At 43.1% G+C, this 18,194-nt stretch overlaps 2 protein-coding genes across 2 annotated transcripts; both read left to right on the top strand.

The window, feature by feature from the left end:
• Positions 1 to 2,489: 2,489 nt before the first annotated feature.
• LOC118222965 (uncharacterized methyltransferase YdaC-like) lies at positions 2,490 to 4,247 on the top strand. Its single transcript, XM_035408959.1, has 3 exons — positions 2,490 to 2,710; positions 3,000 to 3,282; positions 3,981 to 4,247. The coding sequence occupies exons 1-3, from the start codon at positions 2,540 to 2,542 to the stop codon at positions 4,220 to 4,222; spliced, it is 696 nt and encodes a 231-aa protein (XP_035264850.1). The 5' UTR covers positions 2,490 to 2,539; the 3' UTR covers positions 4,223 to 4,247.
• A 4,873-nt stretch (positions 4,248 to 9,120) lies between these two features.
• On the top strand, positions 9,121 to 12,791 carry LOC118222964 (uncharacterized methyltransferase YdaC-like). Its single transcript, XM_035408958.1, has 5 exons — positions 9,121 to 9,691; positions 10,538 to 10,629; positions 10,865 to 11,019; positions 11,310 to 11,592; positions 11,860 to 12,791. Exons 2-5 carry the CDS (start codon positions 10,566 to 10,568, stop codon positions 12,069 to 12,071), a joined length of 714 nt encoding a protein of 237 aa, XP_035264849.1. The 5' UTR covers positions 9,121 to 9,691; positions 10,538 to 10,565; the 3' UTR covers positions 12,072 to 12,791.
• Positions 12,792 to 18,194: the final 5,403 nt, after the last annotated feature.

The following is an 18,194-nucleotide window of genomic DNA, read 5'->3' as shown; positions in this document are numbered from 1 at the left end:
CCACTGCACACTTAGCAGTTTTAAGGTCCTCCCATACAAACAGAACTCAGGATATCTGTGCCTCGTACTTGCCTATACAACAGTGTCATAGCAGGATACATAGTTGTATTTATGCATGCTACAAAAACCAAAGACATGTCCATGTCTACCAAGTTGGATAGTAATCTTTATAGAGAAACACTATTGATGGACAGCAGTCTCCGCCATTTATGCATAACTGTTAGCACAGAGGAAAGGTTAAAACACTATTTTGGAGTTCGATAATCAAGATAACATTAAATGAATCTCGTTCCAGTAGCACCGGGTAAGACTACACGCATTCCGTTGCCATTCAGATCCTCCCGCTGTTCGTGGAGGGCTACCTTGCAGTTGGTGACCTCGACATGACAAGTTCTGGTTTCTCACTGTTGGTGACCTCGATGCACTGTTTGGTGTATCTGCGGGGTTTCTTACAAGTTCAGTTTGTCAGTCCTATGCTTTTGCGGTACAGCTGGTCTTGTTTCTACAAAGAAACACTAATCAGTGAAATGATAGCAGCTGGCTGTAGTACCATGCAAATATGTCAACAATGTTATCTGGTCCAAGCCAGTGAAATTGACCTCCAGGTCTGCAAAAAATCCACGCAGCTTGTTTTTATGTCCACTTGTCTAATTTTAGACAAAAATTAATTAATACTACTAATTAAACTAGATTTGCAATATACTCAGTGTGCCAAGTTCTTCCTTTATTATTTAGGCCTATCTGTTTTTATTCTTGTAGCACCTGAGCCATAATTGGGCTGAATGTGCGGACGTCTTTTCACTATTTAGACTTTATAAATATAAAATAAATCAATTGCAAAATGAGTGATGTCAAAAATCTTTAATGACTTTCAGATTTTAATAGTTGAGACTGGATTCATTCAATAGATGGATATTTTCTCTAGAAACACGTTGAGTGCATTGCTTTGGTGAATGATTCAAACATATTTCTTCAGGCACCAATGTTAATCTGATATATTGTGAATTGCTAAATTCCCCACTAATACTATTATTTGCCAGATTCTTTGTTACTCATTGTTGATATATGATTATATTTTGGCAGATTGTAGCCTAAGCCATTTTTGATTCTCTTGTAATTACGGAAACCAAAGCTACACAGAAAACTTTACACACTATTATGCTATGTACAATAAGAAAAAAGAAAAAAAAATTCTTATCAAAGTATTCTTTCAGGACACTGCATTCCTGTTTTGTAATGTATGTACTCATCCTATCTTGTGACATATGCAGACATACAATCATATATATGCATAGAAGTGTGGATTATAATCTATCTGGACATTCTGTACACATCTTTTTTTTCTTACCGCATGTTCTGGGAACTCAGTATAAAATGCTGCACTGACATTGTCTCTATTTAAACATATTCACTGGAGAGGAACGTTGAGCTTGGGTCTGACAAAGGTCTGTGACTGAATTTGCTTCTCCTGCATTCTGGGACCTGTGCGAGTGCCTAAAGATCAAGCAGGTCAGTTTATTCTGCCAGATTGCTGGATGCTCTAATAACTCCATTTTGGACTCACCTCTTTGCCTTGTATGTTTTTGCTCCCTGGTACTCAAATCACGGCCCTTGGGGTCCGAGACCTGCTGGTTTTCCACCCTCCCTTTCCTGGGAGTCAGGTGTGAATACAGTCTGGCCAATCAGTAGTGCTAATTGTTTAGTTAATTACTTTGGGGGAAAGAAAACCAGGACGGGATTCGGATTTGAGGTCCAGATTTGAGTATCCATGTTTTTAGCTGTTTTATTTGTTAACTGTTTTATTTGTTAAATGCTTTATGCCTTAAATGTTTTATAGAGCCTGTTTTTCTTCTCTCAGATGAAATAATGTTATGTGGAGGAAAAGTGTAGACCTAGATTCAAAATACATTTGGCTTTAACTTAAATCAAAGTCAAATGCAATCCTTATTTATTTTCTTCACAAGCACAGTTTGGCCAGTCCAGTCAACACCAACTCGTACTGCCTGTAATCCTAGAAACCTGACAACCAAAAACAAACTCCCTTCCTTGGTAGGTCAGATAAATAAGCACAGAAAATTATATTCAGATGAAAAATATCTGGAATAATCACCATATTGTGCAATAGTAAACTTTTTCATTTTTCATTGTACGTTTATTGATTAGCACTCGATTCATTGATATTATTTCAATCCATATTGAATCAATCAATATTTTCTTTTCTTTTTCAGAAGCAACATAATAACCAGGACCACCTACATGATGAAAAAGCAGATTACTAATATGACTGTAGCTAAATTCATGGGTATTTCTCAGTGCCCAGGTAATGTTGACATTTTGCAGCTTTGCTACTGTTCACTATGATGATTTTGCAGTTTTTAATGATTGCATTGAATCATTTTATATGAGGCAATTATTGATCCAGACCATTGTCATGCTACTATATGATGTTAATGTTGTGATGTTATTTGTCAAGATTTGGCTGTGGACCTTCTCTCCTTTCATTTCCCTCTTTTTAATTTGACATCCTTGGTCCTCCTGCATGGTGTGTGGATCAGCCTTCCTGGCTAATGCAATTACAAGCCAGCTGTCTCATCCAAAGAAAAGCATCATGGGTCACTTTGTCTGGCAGTGTATGGAAGTGAACAACACATTCCTGATGAAGAATGCTGTAAAACTTTGTCAAATACAACCTGACCACAATATCCTGGAGGTAAAAATAAACCCATCGTCCCGCACACATATTTATATGATGAACAATGATGCAAAACAAAACAAGAGCGCAAACCTACCTACCTCAATGCCACTGTATAGCTGTACTCTGGTTGTGTAACCAAGGCAAGATTATGCATCATCATTGCATTCAAACCTTCATTGTCATTCCTTACCTTGTTGTTACAATTGACAAGGCTGTTCCGTACTCATAGCTGATTTGTTGTTTTTGGTGGTTGTTCATAACTGGTCACTTTGTGGTGACTACTGATTGGCTGTTGCCCTCTCAGGTAGGGTTCGGGGCTGGAATTGGATTGCATGAAGCCACAAAGTTCATGACGGGCCCGGAGGGCAAGCTGTTTGGTCTGGACCCTTCTGAGTACATGCACAAAGTGGCACAGGAGCGGCTGGCTTCTCACCTGGGTGCAGGTAAAGTGCACCTTCTGCGGGGGCAGGTGGAGAGCATTCCCCTACCTGATAAATGCATCCATGGAGTCTACCACTCCAACTGCCACATGTACTGGCCCGACAAGACTGCTGCTGCCACCGAGCTACTCAGGGTCATGAAGCCAGGTAAGCAGAAGTACGGCACAGTAACACTATAGCCGGTACTGTGTTCTTTACATGATATTACATCATCAGTATACACTACAGTCATTTGGCAGGCGCTTCTATCCAGAGAGATGAGCAGTGGTACAGAACATCAGTGTTACTGTCAGAAATACAAAATGTCACCAAGGATGCACAGAGACCCATTTATAATCACTAAGTGTAATGTTAACCTAACAAACAGTCATTTGTTTTGTTACAAAAGAACGTATGAGTAGACAGATAAGCTATCTCAGCGGAGCACAAACTGTGGGTCACGAGGGGATATCTATTGCGTCGTGAAATCATTGTGAGTTATCCCGGATTTACACCAAACATTCCCACTGCGCTCTCGCTGGAAATATTTTCAATGGAGAGGCGACCCATGTAGTTCCTACTGCACTCCGCCAAACTGCTTATAATAGTTGTACTTGAAGCAACTTCTTGTTTAGGCCAGCGGTGCACAAACAGGGTCGGCCAGGCAAACATAGGTCATGCGGGATATCTATTTGGTCATGGTATCATGTAGCTTATAGCAACACTGCTAAATGCAATTAGACCTATGTGAAAATGTGGTGTAAGTCCCTCTGGATAAAGGTGTTTGCTACTGTAAATGCCTGTAATGTAATGTAATGTAATAATGCTCATTTTACATGGTAAACGTATATTTTGATAATCCGCAGGTGCAAGGATGGTAGCCACAGTGGACATGGCGGTCCTCAGGGGTGGGGTCAGGCAGGGCTTCTTCCAGGGCATGTCTATAGAAGCAGAGCCTTACATGGAAGCCCTGAATGCCGTGGGCTTTGTGGATGTGCACAAGGTAGATAAGCAAGATGGGAGCCGAAACTTCCTGGCCATCTTTGCTACGGCTCCCCCCACCTCAGAATGTTCCGGAGCACTGCGAAGCTACGCTGCATTGAATTGAATTAGTCATTTAGCAGACACTCTTATCCCGAGCGACTCACGCTATTTATTACATAGCATAATTGCTCCCATTTATACAGCAGGATGTATACTGAAGCAATGCTTAACTGCCACCCACATACACATCACAGGACACAACAGGGCTCTGACATCACTCTTAACACAACACAACATCCTCATCACTGGTAAAAAATAAGAGAATTTAAGAAAAAACAGGACAAAATGAGATTTTCAATTAACACAATGTACTATAAATGCAGTTTTGGTTTTATTCCATGCTGGCTTTTAAGTAGGGCATGTATGCATGTATGCAGTTCATTAGATATCATTGCATATTTTACAACAGTTTGTGATAAATAACCTAAAGAACCTAAGTTGATCTCTGCAGAGCTTGCAATAACTAATTAATGGCACTTTCCAAGCCTCTTGAGTGCATCAAAAATCAGAAAATTGTCTCACACGTGTGCATTTTTTTCTCCCAGGGGGAGCATTCCCCCTAGTCTGAAAAGGTCATACAAATTTGGCCCCACCACATCTGTAGCTGTCGTGCCACCCCTGATGTAGCATAATTCTGCCTTTAATAAATGCGCAAAGTGTGTGAAAACCTGTCTGTTCAATTAATACCAAATATTTCTATGTAGGCTAGAAAACATTTTGGATTGTTTATGTAGACTTGGTGCCCAATTTCAGCCTCGTACATGCACATTAAATATCTTTGATGTTCCTTCAGCATGTGCTTCTTATTCTTGAAAGGGCATAGTTTCCTTTAAAAAACAGATACAGTATGTGAAATTGTAAGGCAGTTCACAGAAGTGTGCTCCTTATCAGACCTCCAAAAGAAAACAGACTGGTTACTGTGCTGACAGAGAGTCAGCAAGTATGATAGAGAGACAGTGCTCAGTTGCAAAACATCCAACTGAGTCAGCATTATGTAAAACTTCAGTTCTCCAATCGATGTCATGGGGAACAAGTTGGTGTCTCAGCTACAAAGATTAACCTGGTGTGATATGCTTACAATGCAAGCAAGATCATTGATCTATGCAGTTTTGTTAGTATTGTGTCTTTATTTGATGATTTCATGTTTTGCTTTGATCTTTTCATATATCATGGGAAGAGTGTAATAGTCCGGGGTTAACACGGTCTCCTGTGCATATGCATATGCGTATAGCCATTTATACACACACTTTTGCGCCATTGTATATTGTCATTATTACTGAACAAACTGACCAATAAACTGCGTTCAGTCTAACCTGGTATTCCTCTTTGACTCTTACCACTGCACACTTAGGTCCTCCCATACAAACAGAACTCAGGATATCTGTGCCTCGTACTTGCCTATACAACAGTGTCATAGCAGGATACATAGTTGTATTTATGCATGCTACACAAACCAAAGACATGTCCATGTCTACCAAGTTGGATAGCAATCTTTATAGAGAAACACTATTGATGGACAGCAGTCTCCGCCATTTATGCATAACTGTTAGCACAGAGGAAAGGTTAAAACAGTATTTTGGAGTTCGATAATCAAGATAACATTAAATTAATCTCGTTCCAGTAGCACCGGGTAAGACTACACGCATTCCGTTGCCATTCAGATACTCCCGCTGTTCGTGGAGGGCTACCTTGCAGTTGGTGACCTCGACATGACAAGTTCTGGTTTCTCACTGTTGGTGACCTCGATGCACTGTTTGGTGTATCTGCGGGGTTTCTTACAAGTTCAGTTTGTCAATCCTATGCTTTTGCGGTACAGCTGGTCTTGTTTCTACAAAGAAACACTAATCAGTGAAATGATAGCAGCTGGCTGTAGTACCATGCAAATATGTCAACAATGTTATCTGGTCCAAGCCAGTGAAATTGACCTCCAGGTCTGCAAAAAATCCACGCAGCTTGTTTTTATGTTCACTTGTCTAATTTTAGACTAATTAATTAATTAATTACTAATTACTAACTACTAATTAAACTAGATTTGCAATATACTCAGTGTGCCAAGTTCTTCCTTTATTATTTATCTGTTTTTGTTCTTGTAGTACCTGAGCCATAATTGGGCTGAATGCGCGAACGTCTTTTCACTATTTAGACTTTATAAATATAAAATAAATCAATTGCAAAATGAGTGATGTCAAAAATCTTTAATGACTTTGAGGTTTTAACAGTTAAGACTGGATTCATTCAATAAATAGATATTTTCTCTAGAAACACCATATCTCTTCAGGCACCAATGTTAATCTGATATATTGTGAATTGCTAAATTCCCCACTAATACTATTATTTGCCAGATTCTTTGTCCACAGAGTTACTCATTGTTGATATATGATTATATTTTGGCAGATTGTAGCCTAAGTATGTGATAAATCTGTTTGGCTCCCTCTATCAGTACACTCCACCTCATAGTCAACCTTCTCCAAGTCGTCGTGTGACCACCTTGCCACTTGGCGAGCAATTTTGTACTGGAGGTTGGAAGTAATACCAGGACTTTATCTCCCGGGTCGAATTGTCATAGTTTCGTCCCTTTATTATAGTGCCTCTGCTGATGCTCCTGAGCCTCGAGCAAATTCTCCCGTGACAACCGACCCAGTGTATGGAGTTTTGCTCGTAGGTCCATAACGTATTGTACCTCACTTTTACTGGGGCTTGGACCATCCTCCCAGCTTTCTTTAACTAGGTCCAATATTCCCCGCGGCTTTCTACCGAATAATAACTCAAAGGGAGAAAATCCCGTGGTGGTCTGGGGAACCTTGCGCACTTCAAATAATAGAGGGACTAACCATTTATCCCAATTGTGGCTATCATCGTGAACAAACTTTCAAATCATGGACTTCAAAGTTCTATTAAAACATTCAACGAGCCCATCCGTTTTGGGATGGTACACGCTGGTTCTAATAGACCGGACGCCCAATAAGCCGTATAGCTTGTTTAGTGTGCGTGACATAAACAAAGTGCCCTGGTCCGTCAGAATCTCTTTCGGGATTCCGACGCGGGAGATAAGCTGAAACAGAGCCTGTGCAACACTCTTAGCTGAAATATTGCGCAATGGCACTGCTTCGGGATACTGGGTCGCATGATCCACCAAGACCAATACGAAACGGTAGCCCTGGCTGCTCCATTCAAATGGCCCGATGAGGTCCAGGTCTATCAAACGGGACCTCTGTTAAGGGTAGGGGGCGCAACGGCGCTTTTGGGGTGACCGAGGTATTTACTAATTGACATTCGGGACAGGATGCACACTACCGACGTACGTCTGCCCAAATGCCCGGCCAATAAAAACAAGCCATTATACGGTGTAGTGTCTTATCATACCCTAAGTGCCCCGCCATGGGGTTGTAATGATCCGCCTGGAAAACCATTTCCCGGCGGCTTTTTGGTACCAACAACTGGGTCATTTCTTCACCGATCTGAGCGTCACGACACACTCGATACAACCTGTCCCTAATGATAGAAAAATAAGGGTGAGAGAGTACTGCGTCGGGGCGCACCTGGTGACCATCAATGCGCATCACTTGGTCATAGGCAAAGCGTAAGGTGTCGTCCCGAGACTGCTCGAGTGGGAAATCCTCCGCGGGGTGGAACACAGGGACCCGGGGAGTCTCAACCTGAGACTCGCCTGCGTCCGCCGCCCCCTCGGTCGTGTCGGATGGCCCTGCGTCACCACCGTCAACAGCACAGACGTCACACGTCCCTATCAGTCGTGATCGCACCCCAAACAGGTCCCTAGAAATCTGTTGAAACCCCGCCCAATCAGTGCCCAAAATTAGGGAGTGCGAGAGCCGGGAGCTAACAGCAGCCTTCAGAATATGCGATTTTCCCTAGTAACGAATTTCCACGGCCACCACAGGATACTCGTGCACATCCCCATGCACACACCGAACGGAAACCCAGGATGCCTTTACCCATGCCTCGGTTCGAACCAGGCTTTGCTGTATCATGGACTGCATAGCCCCTGAGTCTAACAGCGCCCGGTGTTCACTCCCTTGCACCCTTACCGGGATGCAGTACGCTCCCTCCAGATTGGGAGCAGAAGTGGGCGGCCCGACCACCCGGACCAGCTGCCCCACTTCCATGATAGGACAGTCGTGGCACAGATGACCCGGCTGTCCGCACCGCCAACACCCCGGTCCGAGCGCCTGAGGAGCCCTCTGCGAGGCGGAGCCCCCTGCCACTGAGCCTGGATCTGGAGATGGAAAAGAAGTAGAGGGGAGATTAGGTCAAGGGAGGAGAGGGGGCGTGGCACGGGGAAAAGGATTAGGCCCAGCACGAGGAGGGGGTCTCCTCCTGGGTGCTGGTTCCGGCCGCTCTTGCTGCTGGGAGCCTGGGTAGAGCGCCAGGTGGTCCTCCGCCAGAGTGACGGCCCCGTCTAAATTAGTTGGTCGATGGCACCGAACCCAGTTGGCTGTCCCCTCCGGCCCACGCCGCTGATCTTCTGAGCTGCAGCCAAGCTGGTCCAGAACCGCCCTCTTCACTGAGTTGTAATCTGCCCGGGCACCGGGCGGCAGCCCATGCGCCGCCTGTTGAGCTTCGCCCATTAAGAGGGGCTGGAGACATACCACCCACTCCTCCAAGGGCCACTGGCACGCCTCCGCTGCCACCTCAAAGCTCTCAATGAACGCCTGGACATCATCCTCGGCGGTCATTTTTGGGTGATGGATCCGGAGCTGAGGACGGGACTGGTGGTCCCAGGAGCTGGCTTCGCCGGCGGTGGCCAGCTGTCACAGCGCCTGCGTCTGGAGGAAGGCTTGTGCATGCAGCACCTCCACCTGCTCAGCGTGCACCACCGCCTGCCTTTCCTGCATTTGAGCCATCCCCTCCAGCATCCGCGACAGCGCTATGAGAGGCTGCCCCACTTCTCTCCGGTTCAGGTTGGGATCGATCCCGGAGTTTTTTTTTTTTTTACTTCGCGTGGCTGTCTCTCTTTCTTCCGATACCAGTTGCTCCCCCCTCACGGGCCACCACTGTGGCGAGGTGAGTGCCACCGCTCAGGATATAAAGAGAGAGAGACGAGTTCGTATGGTGCACGTCTTTTTATTTTTAGCCGAACACCCGGCTTTTCCAACAATTTATTTAACAAGGGTTTTTCTCTATACACCACTTCCTCCGTGCAGCACATCCTCCGTCACCAGCCCCCGTCTGTCTCCGAGAACACCTTTAAAGCACCCAGGCTCACTGTCAAGGTAATCAGCACATTGTTAAACAATTACATTTAAAGAGCGGTGCTGATTAGCAATCCTTAACAGTTGTGGCATACAGTCCGAGAGCCGCCCCGCCCACTCTCTCTCTGCAGCCAACGCACAAACCACGCCCCCCTTACCACGCGCATGTTCTGGGAACTCAGTATAAAATGCTGCACTGACATTGTCTCTATTTAAACATATTCACTGGAGAGGAACGTTGAGCTTGGGTCTGACAAAGGTCTGTGACTGAATTTGCTTCTCCTGCATTCTGGGACCTGTGCGAGTACCTAAAGATCAAGCAGGTCAGTTTATTCTGCCAGATTGCTGGATGCTCTAATAACTCCATTTTGGACTCACTTCTTTGCCTTGTATGTTTTTGCTCCCTGGTACTCAAATCACGGCTCTTGGGGTCCGAGACCTGGTTTTCCACCCTCCCTTTCCTGGGAGTCAGGTGTGAATACAGTCTGGCCAATCAGTAGCGCTAATTGTTTAGTTAATTGCTTGGGGGGAAAGAAAACCAGGACGGGATTCGGATTTGAGGTCCAGATTTGAGTATCCATGTTTTAGCTGTTTTATTTGTTAACTGTTTTATTTGTTAAATGCTTTATGCCTTAAATGTTTTATAGAGCCTGTTTTTCTTCTCTCATATGAAATAATGTTATGTGGAGGAAAAGTGTAGACCCAGATTCAAAATACATTTGGCTTTAACTTAAATCAAAGTCAAATGCAATCCTTATTTCTTTTCTTCACAAGCACAGTTTGGCCAGTCCAGTCAACACCAACTCGCCAAACTATGATGATGAAGGAGATAAAGCATTACTTTCATTTATTTATAAGATAAGGTTGAGGATGAAGTTTGATTTATTCTGGGCTCCATTTGTTTTTTGAACAATCTTATGATTTCTGCCTGTAATCCTAGAAACCTGACAACCAAAAACAACTCCCTTCCTTGGTAGGTCAGATAAATAAGCACAGAAAATTATATTCAGATGAAAAATATCTGGAATAATCATCATATTGTGCAATAGTAAACCTTTTCATTTTTCATTGTACTTTTATTAACAAGAACTATTCATTGATTAGCACTCGATTCATTGACATTATTTCAATCCATATTGAATCAATCAATATTTTCTTTTCTTTTTCAGAAGCAAAATAATAACCAGGACCACCTACATGATGAAAAAGCAGATTACTAATATGACTGTAGCTAAATTAACGGGTATTTCTCAGTGCCCAGGTAATGTTGACAATTTGCAGCTTTGCTACTGTTCACTATGATGATTTTGCAGTTTTTAATGATTGCATTGAATCATTTTATATGAGGCAATTATTGATCCAGACCATTGTCATGCTACTATATGATGTTAATGTTGTGATGTTATTTGTCAAGATTTGGCTGTGGACCTTCTCTCCTTTCATTTCCCTCTTTTTAATTTGACATCCTTGGTCCTCCTGCACGGTGTGTGGATCAGCCTTCCTGGCTAATGCAATTACAAGCCAGCTGTCTCATCCAAAGAAAAGCATCATGGGTCACTTTGTCTGGCAGTGTATGGAAGTGAGCAACACATGCCTGATGAAGAATGCTGTAAAACTTTGTCAAATACAACCTGACCACAATATCCTGGAGGTAAAAATAAACCCATCATCCCACACACATATTTATATGATGAACAATAATGCATACCACAACACATAGCGCAAACCTACCTACCTCAATGCCACTGTATAGCTGTACTCTGCCTGTGTAACCAAGGCAAGAGTATGCATCATCATTGCATTCAAACCTTCATTGTCATTCCTTACCTTGTTGTTACAATTGACAAGGCTGTTCCTTACTCATAGCTGATTTGTTGTTTTTGGTGGTTGTTCATAACTGGTCACTTTGTGGTGACTACTGATTGGCTGTTGCCCTCTCAGGTAGGGTTCGGGGCTGGTATTGGATTGCATGAAGCCACAAAGTTTATGACGGGCCCGGAGGGCAAGCTGTTTGGTCTGGACCCTTCTGAGTACATGCACAAAGTGGCACAGGAGCGGCTGGCTTCTCACCTGGGTGCAGGTAAAGTGCACCTTCTGCGGGGGAAGGTGGAGAGCATTCCCCTACCTGATAAATGCATCCATGGAGTCTACCACTCCAACTGCCACATGTACTGGCCCGACAAGACTGCTGCTGCCACCGAGCTACTCAGGGTCATGAAGCCAGGTAAGCAGAAGTACGGCACAGTAACACTATAGCCAGTACTGTGTTCTTTACATGATATTACATCATCAATATACACTACAGTCATTTGGCAGGCGCTTCTATCCAGAGAGATGAGCAGTGGTATACTGCAAAATGCAATTAGACCTATGTGAAAATGTGGTGTAAGTCCCTCTGGATAAAGGCGTTTGCTACTGTAAATGCCTGTAATGTAATGTAATGTAATAATGCTCATTTTACATGGTAAACGTATATTTTGATAATCTGCAGGTGCAAAGATGGTAGCCACAGTGGACATGGCGTTCCTCAGGGGTGGGGTCAGGCAGGGCTTCTTCCAGGGCATGTCTATAGAACCAGAGCCTTACATGGAAGCCCTGAATGCCGTGGGCTTTGTGGATGTGCACAAGGTAGATAAGCAAGATGGGAGCCGAAACTTCCTGGCCATCTTTGCTACGGCTCCCCCCACCTCAGGGCCACAGTGAGAATGTTTCGGAGCACTGCGAAGCGGCAAAATGCTTTTCAGAAAATTTGAATCTAGTAAAGAGAAAAAACGTAAAAAGTGAAATACAAGTCTAAGACTACAAGGCGTTTTCAGTTCATCAGCAGTACTGTATTGAAAACATGTTAATCAGGCCGCTGATTCTGCCTAATGACAATATTATCTGTCCTTCACCTTTTTGAATATCACATTTACTCATTTTTAAAAATGTTTTACCCCCCATTCTCTCCAATTTTGAATATCCAGCCTCATTTAACAATACTCATTGCTGCAACCTCTCACCTCTGCCATTCTTTCTGCTTATGTGTTTGTTTATGGAAATGATCTTAACCTAATGTAACAAGCATGTCAGCTGTCAGGTAATGATAATTGAAGTCATGTTTTGGCAAAGCTCTGGCAAGGAAGTGGTTTCAGTGATCAAAGAGAACTCCCTCCCTAACGGAACAAGCACGCTTAGAAATTACACTGGAGGAAAACTGTGGTGGAGGTTCCGGAAGATGCAAAGTTAATTTCATTGAAGCTCTCGTCTCTTGCGTCAGTATTGAAAGCTCCTCAAAGATGGCTGAACCAAAAGTCTACAGTGCCAAATGAATAATATACTCTTTGGTGTCTGAACTGTCTAATAAGAGACTAATAGAATAAAGAATTAAGAAAAAACAGGAAGTAATTTGCACTATGTTCAAGGAATTGTGGAAGTCAAAGATTTAAGAGTGAACACACCTCCAAAAAATTACACATCAAGCAATATTCCCATTTGAGTTCCATTTGAACATACTGTATTTGCCTGAGCTGATTTTCCAAATAAACAGTTTTCTTTAATTACATCGTCACATCGTTGTTCTTCTTAGGGCTTTTCTTTCCAGCAGATAACAGCTTCCTGCCTGTCTCTAAGCTGGTGAAAATGTATAACCCGTAATAATGAGTGAGATTCATTACTGAGTTGCTGTGTAGGTAGTGAAAAAGGGACTGGGGTGATTCTTACTCAACTGCCAAATATAACCACGTTTTCAAATTGAACAATGAATAGGTGAAACCCCTCTGCACTGAGAATGGAAACAGTTTGGAGGTTGCTGCTTTTAGTTTGGCCCTTTGATTCCAATGGTTCTAATGTCATTTCTGGGAATGGACCAACCTCAGAATAAAGGCGACAGGAAACTAGCGACCAAGCTGTTTCCCCCGCTGTGCGAGAATCATTATCAGTAAACAACAGGAGGAATGTGTGGGTAGTAGAACAGCCCTGACAACACCCCCTCTCCCCATTACACCCCAAGGCTCCACTACCAGTCAGCCACCCGCTCACCCCCCCACGCACACACACACATGCACACGCACAAGCACACGCACATACACACACACACATGCACTCACAGTTTAGTTATAGGCACTTTGTAACAAGGTCCATCTGCTGATGTTTTCACAGTGTCGTGTTGCATGTGCTTCTTGCCATCTTACCATGTAATGTAGTTTTAATTTAATTTTTAAATGTAACTTTAATGTATTGTTGTTTGTTCTTTCTTGCTGACAGCCAATTTTCCCACCGGGATAAATACAATGTCTATCTAATTATCTAAAACATTCCTCCAGATCCCTCAGAATTTGCAATGCACAATATTGCTATAAGAAATATATTTTTAAAAATTATATAAAACAAGGTAAAAAATTTCTGAAAACAGAATTCTGTGCTGAATGTTGATGAAAATAGTCTTTATCTTAATAATAATAGGCTTCATTTTAAATTGTGAGTAGTCTGCTTTAATATTATGAGTGTCGATATGATCAAAGTATTTTAATACGCATATTTGCCAGCCGTGACACAAAGCTCCACGGAGCAAGATGCTGCTGCCGCCCACCTCTTCGGCTCACTGACCACAGGCTTCTAGGGGCTTTCCACAGCACCAAAAGGGTTCTCACGGGGTGCTGTGATTCTGCCAAAAATATTGTTGGCAAACAATCCCATTCATCTAATCAAAGGTAAAAATGAATCAATTAATAAAAGAAGAGGTAGACGGTGAATTAACTACTGACAATGCACAGAAGCTCTGTAAGAGTTTGATTAAAAGTTTGTAATGTCATCAGATTTTTTCTTTGCAATAAAAATGAATGACTGAACAGAACTTTATCACTATATCTGTGCATATTTCAAAAGTACAGAAGTAAATTGCCAGTGATTGATGATGCTGAAAACATTTTCCTTTTGACCGTTTTTCTTTGACATGTTAATTTTGTATTTTGGGCTAGCTTCTGTCTTTTGATCTAGGCAAGGCACGCTGCCTTATGAGTACTGCAACAGTGTTCAGGTTCCTGCACTTTAATTTCTTTGCAGACTAAGAAACAGGGTTGTTATAACTTTACTTAAAAACTCCAACACAGTCTGACATTTAACAACTGATATCCTATCATTGTTATGCAGATGACACACAACTCTTCTTTTCTTTCCCCCCCTCGGCCACACTGGTCAATGATAAGATCTCTTCCTGCCTGGCTGACATCTCCACCTGGATGGCCAGCCACCATCTGAAGCTCAACCTCAACAAAACTGAGCTGCTCTTCTTCCCGTACAAGACCTCCTTGTTTCGTGAACTTTCAATCACGGTTGATGGCACCACAGTGACTGCCTCTCACTCTGCCGAGAGCTTGGGGGTGGTCCTGGATGACCAACTGGACCTCAAGGAGCACATCAAGGCAACATCAAGGTCCTGCAGATTCCTCCTATACAACATCAGGAGGATTCGACCATACCTGACGACGCACTCCACCCAGCTGCTCGTCCAGGCTACGGTGACCTCTCGCCTTGATTACTGCAACTCTCTCCTTGCAAACCTGCCAGCTTGTGCCATACAGCCACTACAGATGATTGAGAATGCCGCTGCCCGGCTCATCTACAACCTCCCCAAATTCTCCCACGTCACTCCTCTGCTGCGATCACTTCACTGGCTACCGGTCGCTGCCAGGATCCGATTCAAAGCCCTGACCCTTGCCTACACTGCCGCCAACAGGACAGCCCCCATCTACTTGCAGGACATGACTCAATTCTATGTGCCTGCTCGACCACTCCGCTCTGCAGCAGCAGGGCGTCTTGTAACCCCTCCCACCCGCCCAAAGGGATCACAGAGCTTCTCCACCCTAGCTCCCCAGTGGTGGAACGAACTCCCCGTCCCTCTCCGAACCTCCCCCTCACTATCCATCTTCCGCCGTGGCCTGAAGACTCATCTCTTCAGACTATACCTAGAATAACCACCACCATGCTGTGTATATATATATTAAAAAAAAAAAATAAAAAAAAAAACCCTTTTTCCTGTCACTTGTTACATGTTGCCCCCTCCCTGCACTTCTTGGTAAATTGTATTTGTCCTAATACTCTAGCTTAATCTTCTGCCTAGTTTGGCTTTGCAGATGTTAGACCAGGATAGTGTTCATTGTTCTCGGCTAGAAATAGCTGTACAAAATAAGTAATTGTACCTTACTGAACCCGTGTTCAGCAGTTGTCTACGATCATGAAAATGCACTTCTTGTACGTCGCTTTGGATAAAAGCGTCTGCCAAATGAATGTAATGTAATGTAATGTAATATCCATCTTCTGTGATGAATATGCATGTGCAGCAATAAAGCAGGTGCATGCTCTGGCTTGTCTTTGATTACCTTGATCAAAAAAGCACGGTCACCCTGAGTGTTCAGTTTGGGAGAAAGCCTGGTCTATGTGGTTCTGTGTATGCAACAAACCTAACTAGCCTACATGATTGGACTTCTGTTCCTGTAGACACGATCAACGAATCAGCTCTACTGTTGGCTGCTTAGCACCCACACAATGGATGCACTTACAGGTTTCAAAACTTGTGAACAAAAGGGCTCAATAACCATTACGGCCTAAATTCAGCACCCACACAGAGCAATGGAAGCCACATTTATTTATCTACTCCACAATTGGCAACCACACGATTTCATAAAATAGAGATGCTATCACACTCGCCTTGCCACCGTGAGTGAAAATAGGAGGTAATCTCTATCTCTGAAGTTTTGTGCATCATTATTTGTACCAACACCCCCCCCCTTATTGCCAGATTTTGCCCCTGCTTTTGATTGGCTCTAGGACTGAATCTGTACTTTTCGTAGGCAGCTGTTTACGAGAAGGACACCTCTACCTGGCAGGGGTGTCTATTCTCTGTGTTTCCATGACAGACGGAAATACACATGCAAGCATCACACAGATAAACATTTAGCATGTGGCTTCGGTGGCCTCCCTGTCCAGCAGTGGTATTGTCTTTACGTGCATGGGGGTGGTTCCTTCACCAGCTGTGGTTTGTCCACAACGCTCACCTGCCTCACCATAGCATAACCTACATACTATACAGTGCATACCACCTCCTGTACAGATTGAACATCTCAATGCACCCCCTCAACTCAACTCTGCCTCAGGCCTGAACATTTTGAACATGCTACACCTTCGAAACCTCCACACTATCAAGGACTACACATCTTGTTTTTGTACCTCTAAAGCTGAGCACTGATACAAACTCTGTTCAAGTAGCTGTAGCTTGCTCTGCAATAGAAACCACACAATGACATCAAAATAACAGCTAATCAGAGATTTGGCTAGAGCAGGTGTTCTCCAACTTGGTTGGAGTTCCAACCAGTCACAATCCCAGAATTTTTAACAAGCTGTTATTTTTTTATTGATGAGATACTTTCCACATTTAGAGAGATTATTTACCCACTTAAACCACATTATGTCAGAAATAGGTATTGTGGTGGAAATTACCTTTTCCCCGGTCAGTGAGAAGAGTCCAACAGACTTACACACAATATTCAGTTCAGATACCTTTATTCGGCCGAATAGGAGAATCCACATAGTGCCACAACACGTCTGTATGAAAGCTCCCAGAACAGGGGAAAAGCCATTCATTTTATACAGTTAAAAGTAGGTGAAAGGCGGGTTCTGGAATTTTTGCAAAACCTGTCTGTCTCAAACTGTTTTGCTGCTTGTCCCTGATTGGTTAAAAACACTGTATTTCTGAGATACAGACTTGTTTAGACGTTCTGACTTCTTCAAGGCTATCATGTCACAGTGACTAAAAACAATGGAGAAATGCAGAGACAGTTTTCTGGGGAAAATAGGAACACGCACAGGAGGGGCTATGCATTCCCAATAATTCTCAGTTAGACAGAAAATAAATTTAAAATGATTTCTTAAGCTTATATAAAAGCGAGTAAATATGTAAACAGTAATTTCTCATTTTTCCCTTACAGTATGCATGCCATAAAGAATAAAATCCCCATGTTCATATTTGTGCTCAGTATGTCAATTGCATAAAAAGAGGTACTTAAACAAACTAAAGACTGAGGTGAATCAATAGGCTTCTAATTGATGAAAGTGTGGACACCTGGCACAATAAGGAAAACAGGAAAAGCACCTAATTAAGAAAAATGAGTAGCTTGTTAAAATTATGGGATTGTGATTGTGGTTGGAACAAAAACCAGCATATACAGGGAGGCCCCAGGACTGAGCCTGGGAACCCCTGGCCTAGGGTACCCATATTTGGTTTTCAAAAAATATTGAGTAATGTACACAGGCGTAGGATAAAGGAATAACATAAGCAGAGGAAAATAAATATGCCTGATCACAGCTGTGAGTCAGTGCACCTCAGAAATGAACCCTTTAATTTCTGAATAGAACTGCTTCCTCAACTGCTCAGACATTTTCTGCTATGATGAGTTAAACAGCGCCAAACACAGTATAACTGTGATCAGCTGAAGACATGACAGAAGTACACAAAAATAAGAACATTTATGTATCATTTGTGACTGTCCCAAAAGTTGACAGTTGCTATTTAAAAAATTGGAATAAAAGCAGCTGTTTGCAATGTGTAATAACAAACACTCCCAAGATTCGTGGAATGTAATTTTAACCCCTGGTGAAGAAGAGCCGGCAGTCACTTCCTCATATAAGCCCTGCCAGCTCACTGTCATGCATCACACAGCTCTGAAAAGTATTGCTGAGGTTATTAAATCCCCCGCCCCCCCCCCCCCCCCCCCCCCCCCCCCCAGGAAGACTGGTCGTAGTACTGTTAGAGTGGGAGAAGGTGAATTTGAAGTGAAAAAAACACAGGCA

The sequence above is a fragment of the Anguilla anguilla genome, chromosome 3, assembly GCF_013347855.1.
Source record: "Anguilla anguilla isolate fAngAng1 chromosome 3, fAngAng1.pri, whole genome shotgun sequence".
NCBI classification, from domain to species: Eukaryota; Metazoa; Chordata; class Actinopteri; order Anguilliformes; family Anguillidae; genus Anguilla; species Anguilla anguilla.
This window is presented reverse-complemented; position numbering and strand designations above follow the sequence as displayed.

Excerpts from the sequence above, each read along its gene's own strand:
- LOC118222965 (XM_035408959.1), top strand. The coding sequence starts at position 2,540 with ATGGTGTGTGGATCAGCCTTCCTGGCTAATGCAATTACAAGCCAGCTG. Across the intron at positions 2,711-2,999 it reads CTGACCACAATATCCTGGAG|GTAGGGTTCGGGGCTGGAAT; the intron begins GTAAAAATAAAC and ends TTGCCCTCTCAG. Across the intron at positions 3,283-3,980 it reads ACTCAGGGTCATGAAGCCAG|GTGCAAGGATGGTAGCCACA; the intron begins GTAAGCAGAAGT and ends GATAATCCGCAG.
- LOC118222964 (XM_035408958.1), top strand. The coding sequence starts at position 10,566 with ATGATGAAAAAGCAGATTACTAATATGACTGTAGCTAAATTAACGGGT. Across the intron at positions 10,630-10,864 it reads GGGTATTTCTCAGTGCCCAG|CCTTCCTGGCTAATGCAATT; the intron begins GTAATGTTGACA and ends TGTGTGGATCAG. Across the intron at positions 11,020-11,309 it reads CTGACCACAATATCCTGGAG|GTAGGGTTCGGGGCTGGTAT; the intron begins GTAAAAATAAAC and ends TTGCCCTCTCAG.